Genomic DNA, 14,977 nt, shown 5'->3' with positions numbered 1-14,977 from the left:
TAGGTTATGGTGTCTTATCGATTTCCCAATCATTCTCAAAATCAGTCTGCTAAGCAGATTGATTTTTATTGGCATGGGAAAAAACTTCGTGCTTTGGAGGGGGAAAAACTCTCAACAGCGTTGTTGGCAAATGGAGTGAGAGTGGTGGGGAGAAGTTTCAAATATGGCAGAGGAAGAGGTATTTTAGCCTATGGAGTTGAAGAGCCTAATGCTTTTGTTACCTTAGAGCCTAATACACTTAACCAACGCTCAACTGTTAAAGCAACGGAGGTTCATGTTTATGCAGGAATGCGTGTTATTTCTGCCACAGCTTACCCCTTTTTATATTTTGATTGGCGTCAACTTTTTAAACCCGTTCATTGGCTCATATCAGTGGGTTTTTATAAAAACTTTAGCTTTGTTAAAGGATTACAAACTTTATATTCTAAAACCATTCATGAGCTAGCAAGAATCTTTCAGAATCAAGAAAAATTAGAGGATAAAGATGATTATTTGAGACAATCGCTTTGTGCAGATGTGTTGATTATTGGTGCAGGTATTAGCGGTTGTCAAATGGCACTTGAGTTAAGTAAGTCTACTCGTGATTTACGAGTAATTTTATGTGAAAAATCTACTTGCTTGGGTGGTGAAACATTGGCAGAAATTGCACAAGATAGTCATGCGCAAGAAACATTGCAAACACTTATTAGAGAAGTTGAGCAACAAAAAAATATTCATGTATTGACTCAAAGCACCGTGTTTAATCTTGATGAGGATGGAGTTAGTTTCGCGTGGCAAAATATTCAAAGCACGCTACCCATTGAGGAAAGAAAGGAAAAGGCTGTACGAAAATTATTGCATATTCGTACGGATAAAGTGGTGTTAGCAACGGGTACATTTGAGCGTCCAATTTTATTTAAGAATAATGATTTGCCCGGGGTGATGCTGGCATCAGCAGTGCGTCGATATTTGGTAAATGATGGGGTATTATTTGCCTCCTATCCAGTGCTAATTGGCAATAATGATAGCATTTATCATTTAGCAAAAGATTTATGCATGTGGGATGTGAAGCCTAAAATTGTTGACTTGCGACAAGAAAAGGATATTACAAAATACTGGATAACTTATTGCCAAGAGAATACTATTATGCATTATAAAGGCTATGCCCCCATTGTGGCACATGCATTAGGCAGTGGTGCAAGCTCTCAGGTGTGTGATATTGAAATTGCTCCAGTAGAATGCTATCAAACTTCAACAGGTTCGTTTGAATGGCTAGTCACAGGCGATGCAGAAAAAATTCTTACTGATGGGATAGCTGTAAGCGGTGGTTTTGATCCTGTGTTACATTTATCAATTCATTGTGGTGGTCAGTCAACATTTAACTCAGTAAGGCAAAGCTATTTGCCAGTAGAAGAAAAAATAGCAGAAAAAGGTTTGATTTATTGTGGGAGTGTATGTGGTTTGGCTTCTTGGCAAGCGTGTTTAGAAGATAGCAAACTAAAAAGTAAAAAAATATTATCAGGGAAAAAAGTAAATAATAAAAAATCTGCATGGCAATCCATTCCACCTATTTTTAATCTACCTTATCAGAAAAATGTTTTTGTGGATTTGCAAATGGACGTTAAGATAAGTGATATTGCTTTGTCAATTCAAGAAGGTTGTTATTCAATGAAAGATATTCAGCAATACACGGCAATAGGTATGGGTATGGATCAAGGTAAGACATCGATATTCAATGCCATTGCTGTGGCAGCAAGTATTTTTCGGCAACCTATCGAAAAGTTTTCCAGCACAATATTATCCTCTTCGTATATAGATTCTAGCTTTGGATTGGTTGCATCTAGCCATCAACATTTGTTAGTTGATGCGAGAAGATATACTCCTATTTATTCAGCACACCTTCCTCATCATCCTGTGTGGGAATTAGTGGGTCAGTATTATCAACCACGATACTATGTTCAAGGAAAGGAAAGCATGCAAGAAGCAATAGAAAGAGAGTGTTCGGCTGTACGTACCCATTTGGCAATGATGGATGTCTCAACACTCAGTAAAATTGAGATTCATGGGAGGGATGCACGAAATTTTTTATCTCAAATTCTGAGTAATTCATGGTTAAGCTTATTAGTAGGTCATGGTTGTTATGACCCAATGGGTGATAAAAAAAATATGTTTGGCGAGGGTGTTGTGAATATTTGTATTAATGAGGAATATTTTTATATGAGCATGACAACGGTAGATGCTACAGATAGAGTGTATAAATGGATGCAGTTGAGACGACAAACAGAGTTTCAGGATTTGGATATAGTTATTAATAACGTAACAGAGAAGTGGGTGAGTGTTGCAATAACTGGTGCAAAGAGTCGTGAATTTATTCAGAGTGTTGACAGTGATATTGATTTTTCAAATGAGGCATTTTCACCTATGCAGTGGTGTGAGGGAAAATGGGGGGATTTTGAGGTTCGTATTATGTGCATGGGTTTATCAGGGTTATTATCTTTTGAAGTGAGTGTGTTGACAGATAAAGGATTAAAATTATGGCAAAGTATTGAGCAATTATCTGCTGAAAAAGGCTATCATCTCACTCCATATGGTACAGAAAGCATGCGTATACTGCGAGCAGAGAAAACTCACTGTTAGTTTTTTATTACACTTCTCCCGCATAAAGAGTAATGGCTGATTTGCCGACCTATTTAGCAAACGATTTAACACAATGTGGATTTTTTAAATGATTGATTTTACTAATGTTTCTCTATATCGCAATAGCGAGTTAGTTTTGGAAGATATTCAGCTTACGCTTAGAGAACAGCGTATTGCTATTATTGGCTCAAATGGTTCAGGGAAATCTTCATTCGCTCGCCTCATTAATGGGCTGCTTGTTGCAGATACAGGAGAAGTGTTGATTAATTCCATAGATGCGGCGAAAGAAGGCAAAAACATTCGTCAAAAAGTTGGCTTTTTGTTTCAAAATCCAGAGCATCAAATTATTATGCCTATGGTTAAGGACGATATTGCTTTATCTCTCAAAAATCAGGGAGTTGGCAAGGAAGAACGATTAGCTAAAGCAGAAGAGATTATGCAAAAAATGGAGATTGAGCATTTAAGTGAGCGTTCCTCCCACATGCTAAGTGGGGGAGAAAAGCAGTTGGTGGCATTAGCAGGTATATTGATCGGCAATCCTGAAATTTTAGTGATGGATGAACCGACCACATTGCTGGATTTACGGCATGTGAATCGTTTAAAGAAACACCTACAAGCATTTACTCAACAAATTATTATCATCACTCACGATATGAATCTTGCAACAATGTGTCAGCGAGTGATTGTTTTAGAGAAAGGTAAGGTTGTTTGTGATGATCTACCCGAGCAAGCTATTGCTTATTATCAGCAGAGTATGGAGGAGGATGAGTAATGGTGATTGGTCTGTATGTACCGGGCGATAGCTTATTGCACAATCTTTCAGCAGGCATTAAGCTAGGAACGTTGTTTGTGTTTGGTACGGCTTTGGCAATCCTCTCATCTTGGTGGGTACAAGTCGGAGCCTTGTTTATTGTCTTGATTTTATGGAAAGTGGCTAATTTAGGCATTCAGCGAATAAAACAGATAGGTTGGATGATTCCTATGTTTGCATTAATGGCGGTTTTAGTCAATGCCTATTTAGGTAGTTGGGAGCAGGGTTTTGTCATGGGAATCCGTATTATTACTTTGGTATTGTTTAGCATGTTGGTCACCTATACGACTACATTAGATGAGATGACTCATTTTTTTACTTGGTTCATATCTCCCATTAAATGGATTGGAGGAAATCCAGAAATGATTGGATTTGCCGTCAGTTTTTGCTTACGTTCCATACCCATGATTATTACTGTGATGGAAGATATTCGTGAGGCACAAATAGCACGTGGGCAAAAAGCTAATGTGTTACACTTGGCTGTGCCATTAATTATTCGTTTATTACGTATCTCCTCTGAAATTTCAGAGAGCTTAGATTCCCGTGGTTTTAATGCTCGTTCTTGGCGTTAACAAGTTGCTTTTATCGATAACAATAGATACTTTTTTCATCTTTATTGGGTCCGCTAATTTGCCAGCGTATGGTGAGGATTGAGGAGCTAAGATGTAAACTTGCTTGATAAAAATCTGCACCGCATTGATGGGGTTCAATTGCTTGCCAGTTTTGTGTAGTAATGGGTTGCAAATTAAAAAGAAAAATGGGCTGCTCTTTACCAAATCGCAGATGCTCTAGCTTCACTTGTTTCCTGTGTTCAAAACTCCAACGATAGGTATTGCTAAATGAAAACTCTTGATGTTGAGAATTTATCCATTTCCCACTCTCCTCATGAATAATAGCCCCATTTTCCTGCCTTACCTTTATCTTTCCATCTCCTTTCCCTGCCAGCCTTTGTTCGGATTAGCATCAAATTGGAAGGTGAAGGTTTTTATATTAAACAATCTTTTTTCTAATAATATCATTGTAGAATTTTATTGTTGAAGATTAAAGCCGTTACGATTATTGGTAATTGAATTATAATCAGTATACGGTATTGATGGTTATTTATTATGTGTGTAGTAATAAATAGGTCAATGTTTGTGTTGAGCATTCTTATCTATTTTTTATATTAATTTAAACCATACTTAGAAATTATGACTGCAGCTAACCCAACCAAAGATGTTGTATTAATTTGTATTTTTGCGGCACTGATGGCTGCTTTAGGTTTAGTTCCTGCTTTTCATCTACCCTATATTGCTGTGCCGATTACCGCACAAAGCTTGGGGCTAATGTTAGCTGGAGGTGTGTTGGGGGCTAAACGTGGATTTTTATCGCAAAGCCTATTTTTGCTTTTAGTGGCATTGGGGTTGCCTTTACTTGCTGGTGGAAGAGGGGGATTAGGTGTTTTTGCCGGTCCTTCTGTCGGTTATTTGATTGCTTGGCCAATTGCTGCGTTTGTTCTTGGTCTACTCATTGAAAGGTTATGGAATAACTTAAATTTTATTAAAGCTTTTCTATGTTGTGTGGGATGTGGAATTATTATTGTTTATGCCATTGGTGCACCAGTTTTGTCAATGAAGATAGGAGCTCCTTTGGATAAAACACTCATTGGCTCATTGGCGTATATTCCCGGTGATTTAGTTAAGGTGTTGATTGCTTCGCTAGTGATTGTTACCGTGAAAAAAAGCTATCCACTGATTCACCCTAAAAATTAAACTTGCATAGCTTTAGTGAGTTGTTTTTACAGGCTGATTTTCCAGTTTAGCCACTGTCTGAAATTTAAGCGAAGCAGTAAGCTAAGTAATAAATAGCCGATTATACTTCCTAGAATGATGGCAAATAAAGTCATGCTTTGTTGCCATTTATCCCAAGTCTGCCATGTTGCTAAATAGTGATTTGCTTGATAGAGAGAGAAAGCAAATATACCATTGATTAAAAGCAGTTTAACGAACTCCATGAATTGATTGAAAAACAACACCTTCTTTTTTTTGAGAAGAAAGCTATAAAGTAGTATGGCATTCACCCAAGCAGATACAGAAGTAGCAATTGCCAAGCCAACGTGATTGAGTGATTGAATGAGTAGTAAGCTCAGTGTAATATTGACAAACACTGAAATGATTGAGCAAATGAGAGGTGTTTTGGTATCATGATAGGCAAAGAAGCAGGGGGAGTAGATTTTGATTAGCATAAAGGCAGGAAGGCTTAGAGCATAGGCTGAGAGGGCTTTTGCACTATATATAACATCATTATCACCAAAAGCTCCGCCTTGGAAGAGCAGGGAGATAATGGCTTGATCAAAAAAGATTAGTCCCAGCATGGAAGGAAGAGTTATATACATTCCCAATAAGATAGCTCTATCCACATGTGGGCTAAACTTTTGTACACTATTTTTTTTTAATAAATGCGAGAATGCTGGAAGCACAACCGTGCTAATGGCAACAATAAATACCCCATTGGGTAATTCCATTAAGCGCTGCCCATAATACAGCCATGAGATGCTACCTTGTACTAATGTGGAAGCCAGTAACATATCAATAAGAAGATTAATTTGTATGACTGAAACAGTCAGTAGAGCAGGGAGCAACATTCTGCCCATTTTTTTCATTTTTTCTGTATTTTCAGGTGAAACTTTCCAACGTGGAAGGATGAGTAAGCCTTTTCGGTAAGCGACGATAGATAGGGCAACAAATTGCAAAAACCCAGCTACGCATACAGCTACAGCCAATACGGTAATTGAGGGATCAAAAACAGATCGAAAATAGAGTACTGCGATAATGAAGCATAAGTTGAGGATAACTGGTAAAATCGCTCCAGTTATGAAGTGACCGGTAGTATTCAGTAGCCCATTGAGTAGTGCAATAATGGTGATAAAGAAAAGATAGGGAAAGGTGATCCGAAGCAAATTCGAACTCAGCAGGCTTTGTTCTGGATAGTTAGCAAATCCAGGGGCGAAAAGTGAGACAATAAAAGGTGAGCCAATTATTGCACATGTACAGAATATAAAAACCACGCTATAAAGTCTTGCGGCAATGCCTGAGGCAAGTTCACGTTGTTCATGAGATAACGAATGGATGGATGCATTTTTTTGTACAGATTGATCACTGCCAATTAAAATAGGTATAAAGACTTGAGAGAATGCTCCCTCAGCAAATAGACGACGAAAAAAATTGGGAATTTTGAATGCTATGAGGAAAGCATCCATCATACCATCTGCTCCGAAATAGCGTGCAAATAGCCAATCACGAATTAAGCCAAATAATCGTGAGATAAAAGTTAAGCTTGAAAATTGAGAAATTGATTTAAGAATGCTCATTAATTATGGAAAATATTATTTTTTTAGTTTTTTTAAGTGTATTAGGATAAATTTCTCTCATTTTTTATCATTCGCATGGTGGTGAAAAATTCACCTCTTATAATTTTAATTGTTCATGTGTTTTTTTATATAGTTCTCAAATAATCTATGTCAGATAAACAAATTAAGAAAGCGGCGTTGGATTATCATCGCCTTTATCCACCGGGTAAGTTAGAGATTGTGGCAACTAAGCCAATGTCAAACAGTTATGATTTAAGTTTAGCCTATTCACCTGGTGTGGCAGCCGCATGTGAAGAAATTCAAAATAACGTTAGTGAATCATTTAATTTGACTGCACGAGGCAATACGGTGGCAGTGATTTCTAATGGTACGGCGGTGCTAGGTTTAGGCAATATTGGTCCACATGCATCAAAACCTGTGATGGAAGGGAAAGCGGTATTATTTAAGAAATTTTCTAATATTAATGGTATTGATTTAGAGGTTGACTGTACAGATGTGGATAAATTTTGTGATGTAGTTGCCTCATTAGAGCCTTCATTTGGAGGTGTTAATCTTGAAGATATTAAAGCACCTGAATGCTTTGAAATTGAAAAGCGTTTAATTGAGAGGATGAATATTCCAGTGTTTCATGATGATCAGCATGGCACGGCAATTATTTCAACGGCAGGTCTTTTAAATGCTTTAGAACTCAATCATAAAAAAGTTGAAGAAATTACCGTAGTTTGTAATGGTGCAGGTGCGGCGGGTCTTTCTATTTTAGAGATGTTTGTTGCGGTAGGAGTTAGCAAAGAAAATATCTTTTTATGCGATTCTAAAGGGGTTGTTCATACAGGGAGAGATGATTTAAATGAGTACAAGTCACGTTATATACAAGAAACAGATAAACGAACCTTAGCCGATGCCTTAGATGGTGCAGATGTTTTTATTGGTGTTTCAGTCGCAGGGGCTTTATCAGAGGATATGTTGCGTTCTATGGGTAATGATCCCATTGTATTTGCATTAGCAAATCCTGTTCCTGAGATGTTGCCAGATGTGGCTCATAAAGTACGTTCAGATGTAATTATGGCAACTGGACGATCTGACTATCCTAACCAAATCAATAATGTGTTGTGTTTTCCATTTCTATTTCGTGGGGCTTTAGATGTACATGCAACCACCATTAATATGGAAATGAAGCTAGCAGCCTCAAGAGCTATTGCTTTGCTGGCCAAACGTGAGTCGGATGAATCAGCAGCAGATGCTTATGCAGGTGAGGAATTATTATTTAGTCGTGAAATGATTATTCCTAAGCCTTTTGATTTGCGTCTTATTGAAGAAGTTTCAATTGCGGTGGCTCAGGCAGCCATTGATTCAGGTGTGGCGACTAAACCAATTGAGGATTTGTACAAGTATCGACAAAAATTACGTTCTTTTGTTGAGCGTTCAGCCACGATTATGCAGAGCCTATTAGTTAAAGCAACAAATAAAAAATCATTAAAGAGAGTTATTTTTGCAGATGGTGAGGATATACGTGTATTAAATGCTGCCCAAATGCTTATTAATGATTCCATTGCTAAGCCTGTTTTGGTGGCTCGTAGAAGGGTTGTTGAAACCTATGTTAAACGATATGGATTAACCTTTTCTTTAGATGAGGATGTTGAGGTAGTCGATCCAGAAAATGATTCAAGGTATCGTGAATATCATACAGAATATCATCATATTGCAGGAAGAAATGGTGTTCCTCCAGAGCAAGCAAAGGTATTACTTCGTACAAGTAGCACGGTGATTGCAAGTATGCTGTTGCGTATGGGTGCTGGGGATACTATGATTTGCGGACTTACGGGCGTGTTTGATGAGGATTTAAAAACCGTGATACAAGTGATTGGTTTAAAAGATGGGGTGAATGCTCCTGTTGCAGTGAATGCTGTACCATTATCGGGAAAACCTTTATTTATTGCCGATACTCGTGTTTCTGAATTTCCAGATGAAGAGCGTTTAGTTGAGATAGCTAATCTCTCTTCTCAGGTGGTGAGTCAGTTCTCTTTGGAACCAAATATTGCAATGATTTCTCATAATAGCTTTGGATCCTCTGATTCAGAGAGTTCTAAAAGAATGCGGCGAGCAACTGAGCTATTAAAACGACGCTATCCCAATTTAAATGTTGAAGGAGAGATGAGTCCTGAGATTGCTTTAGATGAGCTAAAACGCAAACAGATTCTGCCTTGTAATACGCTTAAGGGGAGAGCGAATTTATTGATTATGCAAGATTTATATGTGGCAAATATTGCTTATCGACTGCTTCGTGCTTCTGCTGATGATGGATTTACGATTGGTCCAATTTTTATGGGACTTAAGCAGCCAGTAAGTATTGTTAGTAAAATTGCCAATGTTCGTAGTTTGTACAATATTGCAACGGTAACAGTCAACCAATTGCAATCCACATCAGGAGATCTTTTTTAGCTAGGGAAACTAGAAATGCTTATAGGTAATTTTCATTTCATAAGGAAAAATTTAATTTGAATGTAATAATAGTATTATGACTCAACAATATCGTATTGAAAAAGATAGTATGGGGGAATTAAAAGTTCCTCAGGATGCACTATGGCGTGCACAAACACAGCGTGCTGTAGAAAATTTTGGTGTCAGTGACAAAACAATGCCGAAAGCATTTATTAGAGCTTTAGCCATGGTTAAACAAGCTGCTGCCAGAACAAATGTGGGCTTAGATGTGTTGAGTGAGGAAAAAGCTCAAGCAATTATTGAAGCCGCACAAACTATTATTGATGGAAAGCATTTGGATAATTTCCCTGTGGATGTGTATCAAACTGGCTCGGGAACGAGTTCAAATATGAATATGAACGAAGTACTTTCCAGTTTAGCCTCAAGTGAGGAGCTAACCATTCATCCGAATGATGATGTCAACGCTGGACAAAGTTCAAACGATGTGATTCCCACAGCCTTACAAGTATCAGCATGTTTATTTGTGGCTGAAGGATTACTGCCAAACTTAGCCCATCTTCATGATGTGATTATGGAGAAGGCAGAAGAGGTTGAATCAGTGGTAAAAACTGGTCGCACACATTTGATGGACGCCATGCCAATTACTATGGGTCAAGAATTAAGAACATGGGCAACACAAATTGAATTGGCTAAATCACGTTTAAATCACAGTTTAACTCGTATTTCTGCTTTACCGCTTGGTGGTACAGCGGTTGGTACAGGTGTCAATTCCCATGTTGATTTTCCTGCTTCTTTTTGCAGTGAAATCAGTCGTTTATCTGGCTTCTCTTTTCACCCAGCACAGAACCTTTTTCTTGGCATTAGTACGCAAGATAATGCAGTGGAGTTAAGTGGTCAATTGAAAACATTAGCAACGGCATTAATGAAAATATCTAATGATTTACGCTGGATGAATTCTGGACCTTTATCCGGATTAGGTGAAATTAGCCTGCCTGCTTTACAGCCGGGTAGTTCCATTATGCCGGGCAAGGTAAATCCAGTGATTCCTGAGGCAGTTTGCATGGCATCTGCACGAGTGATTGGCTTAGATACGGCGATTACTATTGGTGGACAGTCGGGCAATTTTCAATTAAATGTCATGTTACCGATGGTGGCAGATAGCTTATTAGAAAGCATTGGATTACTGACTAACTCTGCTATGCTGCTTGCAGATAAAGCAATTAAAGGGTTTAGAGTCAATAAAGATAATATTGATAAAAATTTATCTGCTAACCCCATTCTTGTTACATCATTAAATAGTGTCATTGGTTATGAGAAAGGTGCGGCAATTGCTAAAGAAGCCTATGCTAGTAAGCGTCCGGTATTGGATGTAGCATTAGAGCAAACAGAGTTAAGCCGAGAAGAGTTAGAAAATTTATTAGATCCTGCTAAATTAACTCGTTTATAACAAACGAGAGAAAGACTAAGCTAATATCAGATTTTTTAACGCTATGCTTAAGAAAAGACTGCTAGCACTATACTGGTTAATCATTGTGCTTGCGATGATAGGGAAAGTATTATTTTCCTATTACAATCCTTTTCTATTTGATTCACGCATTCATGAAATTTCTGTAACGGTCTCCATTGAGAAAGGGGAAAATGCAAAAAGTATTGCAAAATCTTTACATGAGAAAAAAATTATTCCTTCTCAATTTTGGTTTCTTAGCTACCTTTTCCTAAAGGGATGGAGTAAAGAGTTAAAATATGGGAAATATGAATTTTTCTCAGGTAACACCCCTATTGATGTGATTGAGAAAATTCATCAAGGCGATGTTGTTGATTACCGTTTAACTATTATTGAAGGCTGGAAGTTTAGTGATATAAGAGAAAAACTCGCTCAGTTAGAAAATATCGAACACAGCATAGAAAAGCTATCAAATAAAGCCGTTGCACAACGATTAGAGATTAATGATAAATTTTTGGATGGAGCTTTTTTGCCAAATACCTACCATTATCCCGAGGGTGAGCTTGATATAAACATACTAAAAAGAGCTCGTGATGCTATGCGAGTTGTGTATGAAAGAGAGCTAAAAAACTATCAGAAAAATCCATTAAGGCACTCATCTTTTCTCTCATTAACTACAAGTTTACAGGATGAATATAAAGTACTTTCCTTGGCAGCAATTATTGAAAAAGAAACCTTTGTAGTTAGCGAATATCCAATTATTTCCAGTGTTTTTCATAATCGTTTATTAAGAGGCATGCGCCTACAGGCAGATCCAACAGTGATTTATGCGATTGGCGATGAATATAAGGGGAGGATTCTCTCGAAGCATTTGCGTTTTAAAAGCCCTTATAATACCTATGCCATAAGAGGATTGCCACCTTATCCCATTGCTTATGCAAGTGAAAAAGCTATTTATGCGGCATTCAATCCCAGCTTGAGTAAATATCTTTATTTTGTTGCTAAGGGAAATGGTCGTGAGCATATTTTTAATACTTCATTGGAAGAACATTCTAAGGCAGTGGATCGTTATTGGAAGATTATCAAGAAAAGAAAAAAGAAAAAATAAACAATCATATAGGAAAAATAATAATCCCTATTGAAATGTATGAAAGCAATTCTTTTTAATTCTCAGGATAATCGATGGGTACTTTATCAAAATCCAATTGATAGACTGGAAGCTCATGCAATCAATGAGGTGATTCCTGTTTTAAATAAGGCAGAGGAATATACTAAGCAGGGTTATCATTGCGTTGGATTTTGCTCCTATGAAAGTGCTGCAGCATTTGATATGATGATGCATACTCATTCTCAAAAAAAAATCCCCTGCTGTTTTTTTGCCGTTTACACAGGCTATCAAGCTATTGACTTACCACAAATAATTGCTGATAAAAGCCATTCATCTGCATGTAAAAAAATACACTGGCAGTCCTCCATTAGCGAGAGACAATACCAACAAGATATTGAAAAAATTAAAACACACTTGTTAAATGGTGATTGCTATCAAATTAACTACACCTATCGCCTGAAGGGTAGCTTTAGCGGTGATGCCTTTGCATATTTTCTTAATCTCATTCCACAACAGCAAACGCAATTAGGAGCCTATTTAGAAAGCGATGATTGGGCAATTTGTTCTGCCTCGCCTGAGCTATTTTTTCAATTAGATGACAAGAGTTTACACAGCAGACCAATGAAAGGTACAGCCCCTCGTGGGCAATCGCCAGAAGAGGATAGAAAAAACACATTATGGTTAGAGCAATCTGAAAAAAACAAGGCAGAGAACACCATGATTGTGGACATGATTCGTAATGACTTAGGCAGGATTGCCGAAAAAGGGAGCGTAAAAGTTGAATCCTTACACACCATTGAACAATATGCAACTGCATTACAAATGACTTCCACAGTGAGTGCCATCACCAATCGCTCTGTAGTGGATATTTTTCAAGCAATGTTTCCCTGTGCCTCCATTACCGGTGCACCAAAAGTAAAATCTATGGAGATTATCCATAATCTTGAGCAAGAACCTCGCCATATCTACACCGGTAGCATTGGCTACTTATTACCTAATAGGCAAGCAAAATTCAATGTTGCTATCCGCACCGTATATATTGATAAACGCAATTGCGAGGCGGAATTTGGCTTAGGAGGTGGTATTGTATGGGACTCCACGGGAAAAGAAGAATATCAAGAAAGCCTAATTAAAGCTAGATTGCTTTTTTCTATGTAGAGGCTTTTTTATGTATATAACTCCAAAGATAAGAAATAAAAAATATGGAAAATAATAAAAATCAACACTCTCAACGAACCGAACTCCATAACCAAATATGGAAAATAGCCAATGACGTTCGTGGCTCTGTAGATGGCTGGGATTTTAAACAATTTGTACTAGGAACACTTTTTTATAGGTTTATTAGTAAAGATTTTATCTCTTATATGGAGAAAGATGATGAAAGTATTGACTACACTAATACATCAGATGAAAGTATTACCCAAGAAATAAAACACGATGTAACAAAATCTAAGGGGTATTTTATCTACCCCAGTCAATTATTTGAAAATGTGGTAAAAAATGCACTTAATAACAAGAGTCTTAATACAGATTTAGCAGGTATTTTTTCTGCCATAGAAAGCTCTGCCAATGGTTATAAGTCAGAAAGTGATATAAAAGGCTTATTTGCAGATTTTGATACCACTAGCAACAGGCTAGGAAGCACCGTGCCACAAAAAAACGAAAGGCTTTTTGCTGTTTTACAAGGGGTGGCAGGTTTAGAGTTAGATGATTTTGCAGACAACCAAATAGATTTATTTGGTGATGCTTATGAGTTTTTAATCTCAAACTACGCGGCTAATGCTGGTAAATCTGGGGGTGAGTTCTTTACTCCGCAAAGTGTTTCAAAGCTAATAGCTAAATTGGCTATCTACGGGCAAAAGAAGGTTAATAAAATTTACGACCCTGCTTGTGGGTCGGGTTCTTTATTATTACAGGCAAAAAAGCAGTTTGATGAGCATATTATAGAAGGTGGTTTTTTTGGTCAAGAGATAAACCACACCACTTACAACCTTGCTCGCATGAATATGTTTTTACATAATATTAATTATGATAAGTTTCAAATAGAGCTAGGTGATACCCTTACCAACCCTCTTTTGCAAGATGATAGACCTTTTGATGCCATAGTCTCTAACCCTCCCTATTCTATAAAGTGGGTAGGTAGTGATGACCCTACACTTATTAACGATGAACGTTTTGCCCCAGCAAGTATATTAGCCCCTAAGTCTAAGGCAGATTTTGCTTTTATTTTACATGCATTACATTATTTATCTCCTAGAGGCAGGGCGGCTATAGTGTGTTTTCCGGGTATTCTTTACCGTGGTGGAGCTGAACAAAAAATAAGAAAATATCTAGTTGATAATAACTATGTAGAAACGGTTATATCACTCGCACCAAATTTATTTTATGGTACATCTATTGGGGTTAATATTTTGGTATTAGCCAAAAACAAACTAGACAACAATATCCAGTTTATCGATGCCAGTGGAGAAAGTTTTTTTAAAAAAGAAACCAATAATAATGTGCTAACTGATAAGCACATACAAAGCATTATCAATATTTTTGACAAAAAGGAAGCTATAGCTCATATAACAAACAACATACACAATCAAGATGTAGAAAAAAATGACTACAACCTCTCTGTAAGCTCCTATGTAGAGGCAAAAGACACCAGAGAAATAATTGATATAGAGGTATTAAATAAAGAGATAGAAGCAACAGTATCTAAAATTAATACACTCAGAAAAGATATTGAAAGTATTGTTAATGAAATTAATAGTTAATATATTTTATGGAACTTAGTAATACAAAAATAAATAAACTAGGAAATAAGCTCAAAGATACAGTAATAGCAAAGCAAAATCCTAGTAAGGAAGACCTTACATCATTAGATGAATTTCGTAATACATACGAAGATATTGATGATTATGTCTTTAATAAAATAAAAAAAATACTAGAACCATTAGAAACTAAAAAAGAAATTACTATTACCAAGCGTAAGCGCAAAACCCAACAATCTATTATTGACAAATTAATAAGACTTAAATCATCAAGGCTTTCGGCAATGCAAGATATAGTTGGTTGCCGTGTGGTTGTAAATTCAGGCACACAAAAGGTACAAGAAATAAATAATACATTAAAGCAAGAATTAGAAAAAGGTAGTAACCTAACAGCAGAAAGCAAAACAAGAGATAACGAGGTAGGTTATAAGGCAATACATATAATAATAGA

At 37.0% G+C, this 14,977-nt stretch overlaps 7 protein-coding genes across 7 annotated transcripts; all 7 read left to right on the top strand.

Moving 5' to 3' along the window:
* Nucleotides 1-6: 6 nt before the first annotated feature.
* Nucleotides 7-2,616, top strand: LOC145275222 (sarcosine oxidase subunit alpha-like). The gene is made up of 2 exons (XM_080127647.1): nucleotides 7-1,365; nucleotides 1,570-2,616. Exons 1-2 carry the CDS (start codon nucleotides 7-9, stop codon nucleotides 2,614-2,616), a joined length of 2,406 nt encoding a protein of 801 aa, XP_079983773.1.
* An 88-nt stretch (nucleotides 2,617-2,704) lies between these two features.
* Nucleotides 2,705-3,388, top strand: LOC145275221 (putative ABC transporter ATP-binding protein plu3849). The gene has a single exon (XM_080127646.1). The coding sequence runs from the start codon at nucleotides 2,705-2,707 to the stop codon at nucleotides 3,386-3,388; it is 684 nt and encodes a 227-aa protein (XP_079983772.1).
* On the top strand, nucleotides 3,388-3,999 carry LOC145275220 (energy-coupling factor transporter transmembrane protein BioN-like). Its single transcript, XM_080127645.1, has one exon. The coding sequence runs from the start codon at nucleotides 3,388-3,390 to the stop codon at nucleotides 3,997-3,999; it is 612 nt and encodes a 203-aa protein (XP_079983771.1).
* Nucleotides 4,000-6,923: 2,924 nt separating this feature from the next.
* On the top strand, nucleotides 6,924-9,215 carry LOC145275219 (NADP-dependent malic enzyme-like). The gene has a single exon (XM_080127644.1). The coding sequence runs from the start codon at nucleotides 6,924-6,926 to the stop codon at nucleotides 9,213-9,215; it is 2,292 nt and encodes a 763-aa protein (XP_079983770.1).
* Nucleotides 9,216-9,291: 76 nt separating this feature from the next.
* Nucleotides 9,292-10,662, top strand: LOC145275218 (fumarate hydratase class II-like). The gene has a single exon (XM_080127643.1). It carries the CDS (start codon nucleotides 9,292-9,294, stop codon nucleotides 10,660-10,662), a length of 1,371 nt encoding a protein of 456 aa, XP_079983769.1.
* Nucleotides 10,663-10,705: 43 nt separating this feature from the next.
* Nucleotides 10,706-11,767, top strand: LOC145275216 (endolytic murein transglycosylase-like). Its single transcript, XM_080127642.1, has one exon. It carries the CDS (start codon nucleotides 10,706-10,708, stop codon nucleotides 11,765-11,767), a length of 1,062 nt encoding a protein of 353 aa, XP_079983768.1.
* Nucleotides 11,768-11,806: 39 nt separating this feature from the next.
* LOC145275215 (aminodeoxychorismate synthase component 1-like) lies at nucleotides 11,807-12,925 on the top strand. The gene has a single exon (XM_080127641.1). The coding sequence runs from the start codon at nucleotides 11,807-11,809 to the stop codon at nucleotides 12,923-12,925; it is 1,119 nt and encodes a 372-aa protein (XP_079983767.1).
* Nucleotides 12,926-14,977: the final 2,052 nt, after the last annotated feature.

This window comes from Euprymna scolopes, unplaced genomic scaffold (genome assembly GCF_053919585.1).
Source record: "Euprymna scolopes isolate OS-2025 unplaced genomic scaffold, ASM5391958v1 sca667, whole genome shotgun sequence".
Lineage (NCBI taxonomy): Eukaryota > Metazoa > Mollusca > Cephalopoda > Sepiida > Sepiolidae > Euprymna > Euprymna scolopes.
The sequence above is the reverse complement of the archived record's forward strand: the minus strand, read 5'-3'. Positions and strand labels throughout refer to the sequence as shown.

Bases quoted from the DNA above. Each gene is read 5' to 3' on its own strand.
- LOC145275218 (XM_080127643.1), top strand. From the start codon at position 9,292: ATGACTCAACAATATCGTATTGAAAAAGATAGTATGGGGGAATTAAAA.
- LOC145275222 (XM_080127647.1), top strand. From the start codon at position 7: ATGGTGTCTTATCGATTTCCCAATCATTCTCAAAATCAGTCTGCTAAG. The intron at 1,366-1,569 runs GTAAGGCAAAGC...CTACCTTATCAG, and splicing joins GTCAGTCAACATTTAACTCA to AAAAATGTTTTTGTGGATTT.
- LOC145275219 (XM_080127644.1), top strand. From the start codon at position 6,924: ATGTCAGATAAACAAATTAAGAAAGCGGCGTTGGATTATCATCGCCTT.
- LOC145275215 (XM_080127641.1), top strand. From the start codon at position 11,807: ATGAAAGCAATTCTTTTTAATTCTCAGGATAATCGATGGGTACTTTAT.
- LOC145275220 (XM_080127645.1), top strand. From the start codon at position 3,388: ATGGTGATTGGTCTGTATGTACCGGGCGATAGCTTATTGCACAATCTT.
- LOC145275216 (XM_080127642.1), top strand. From the start codon at position 10,706: ATGCTTAAGAAAAGACTGCTAGCACTATACTGGTTAATCATTGTGCTT.
- LOC145275221 (XM_080127646.1), top strand. From the start codon at position 2,705: ATGATTGATTTTACTAATGTTTCTCTATATCGCAATAGCGAGTTAGTT.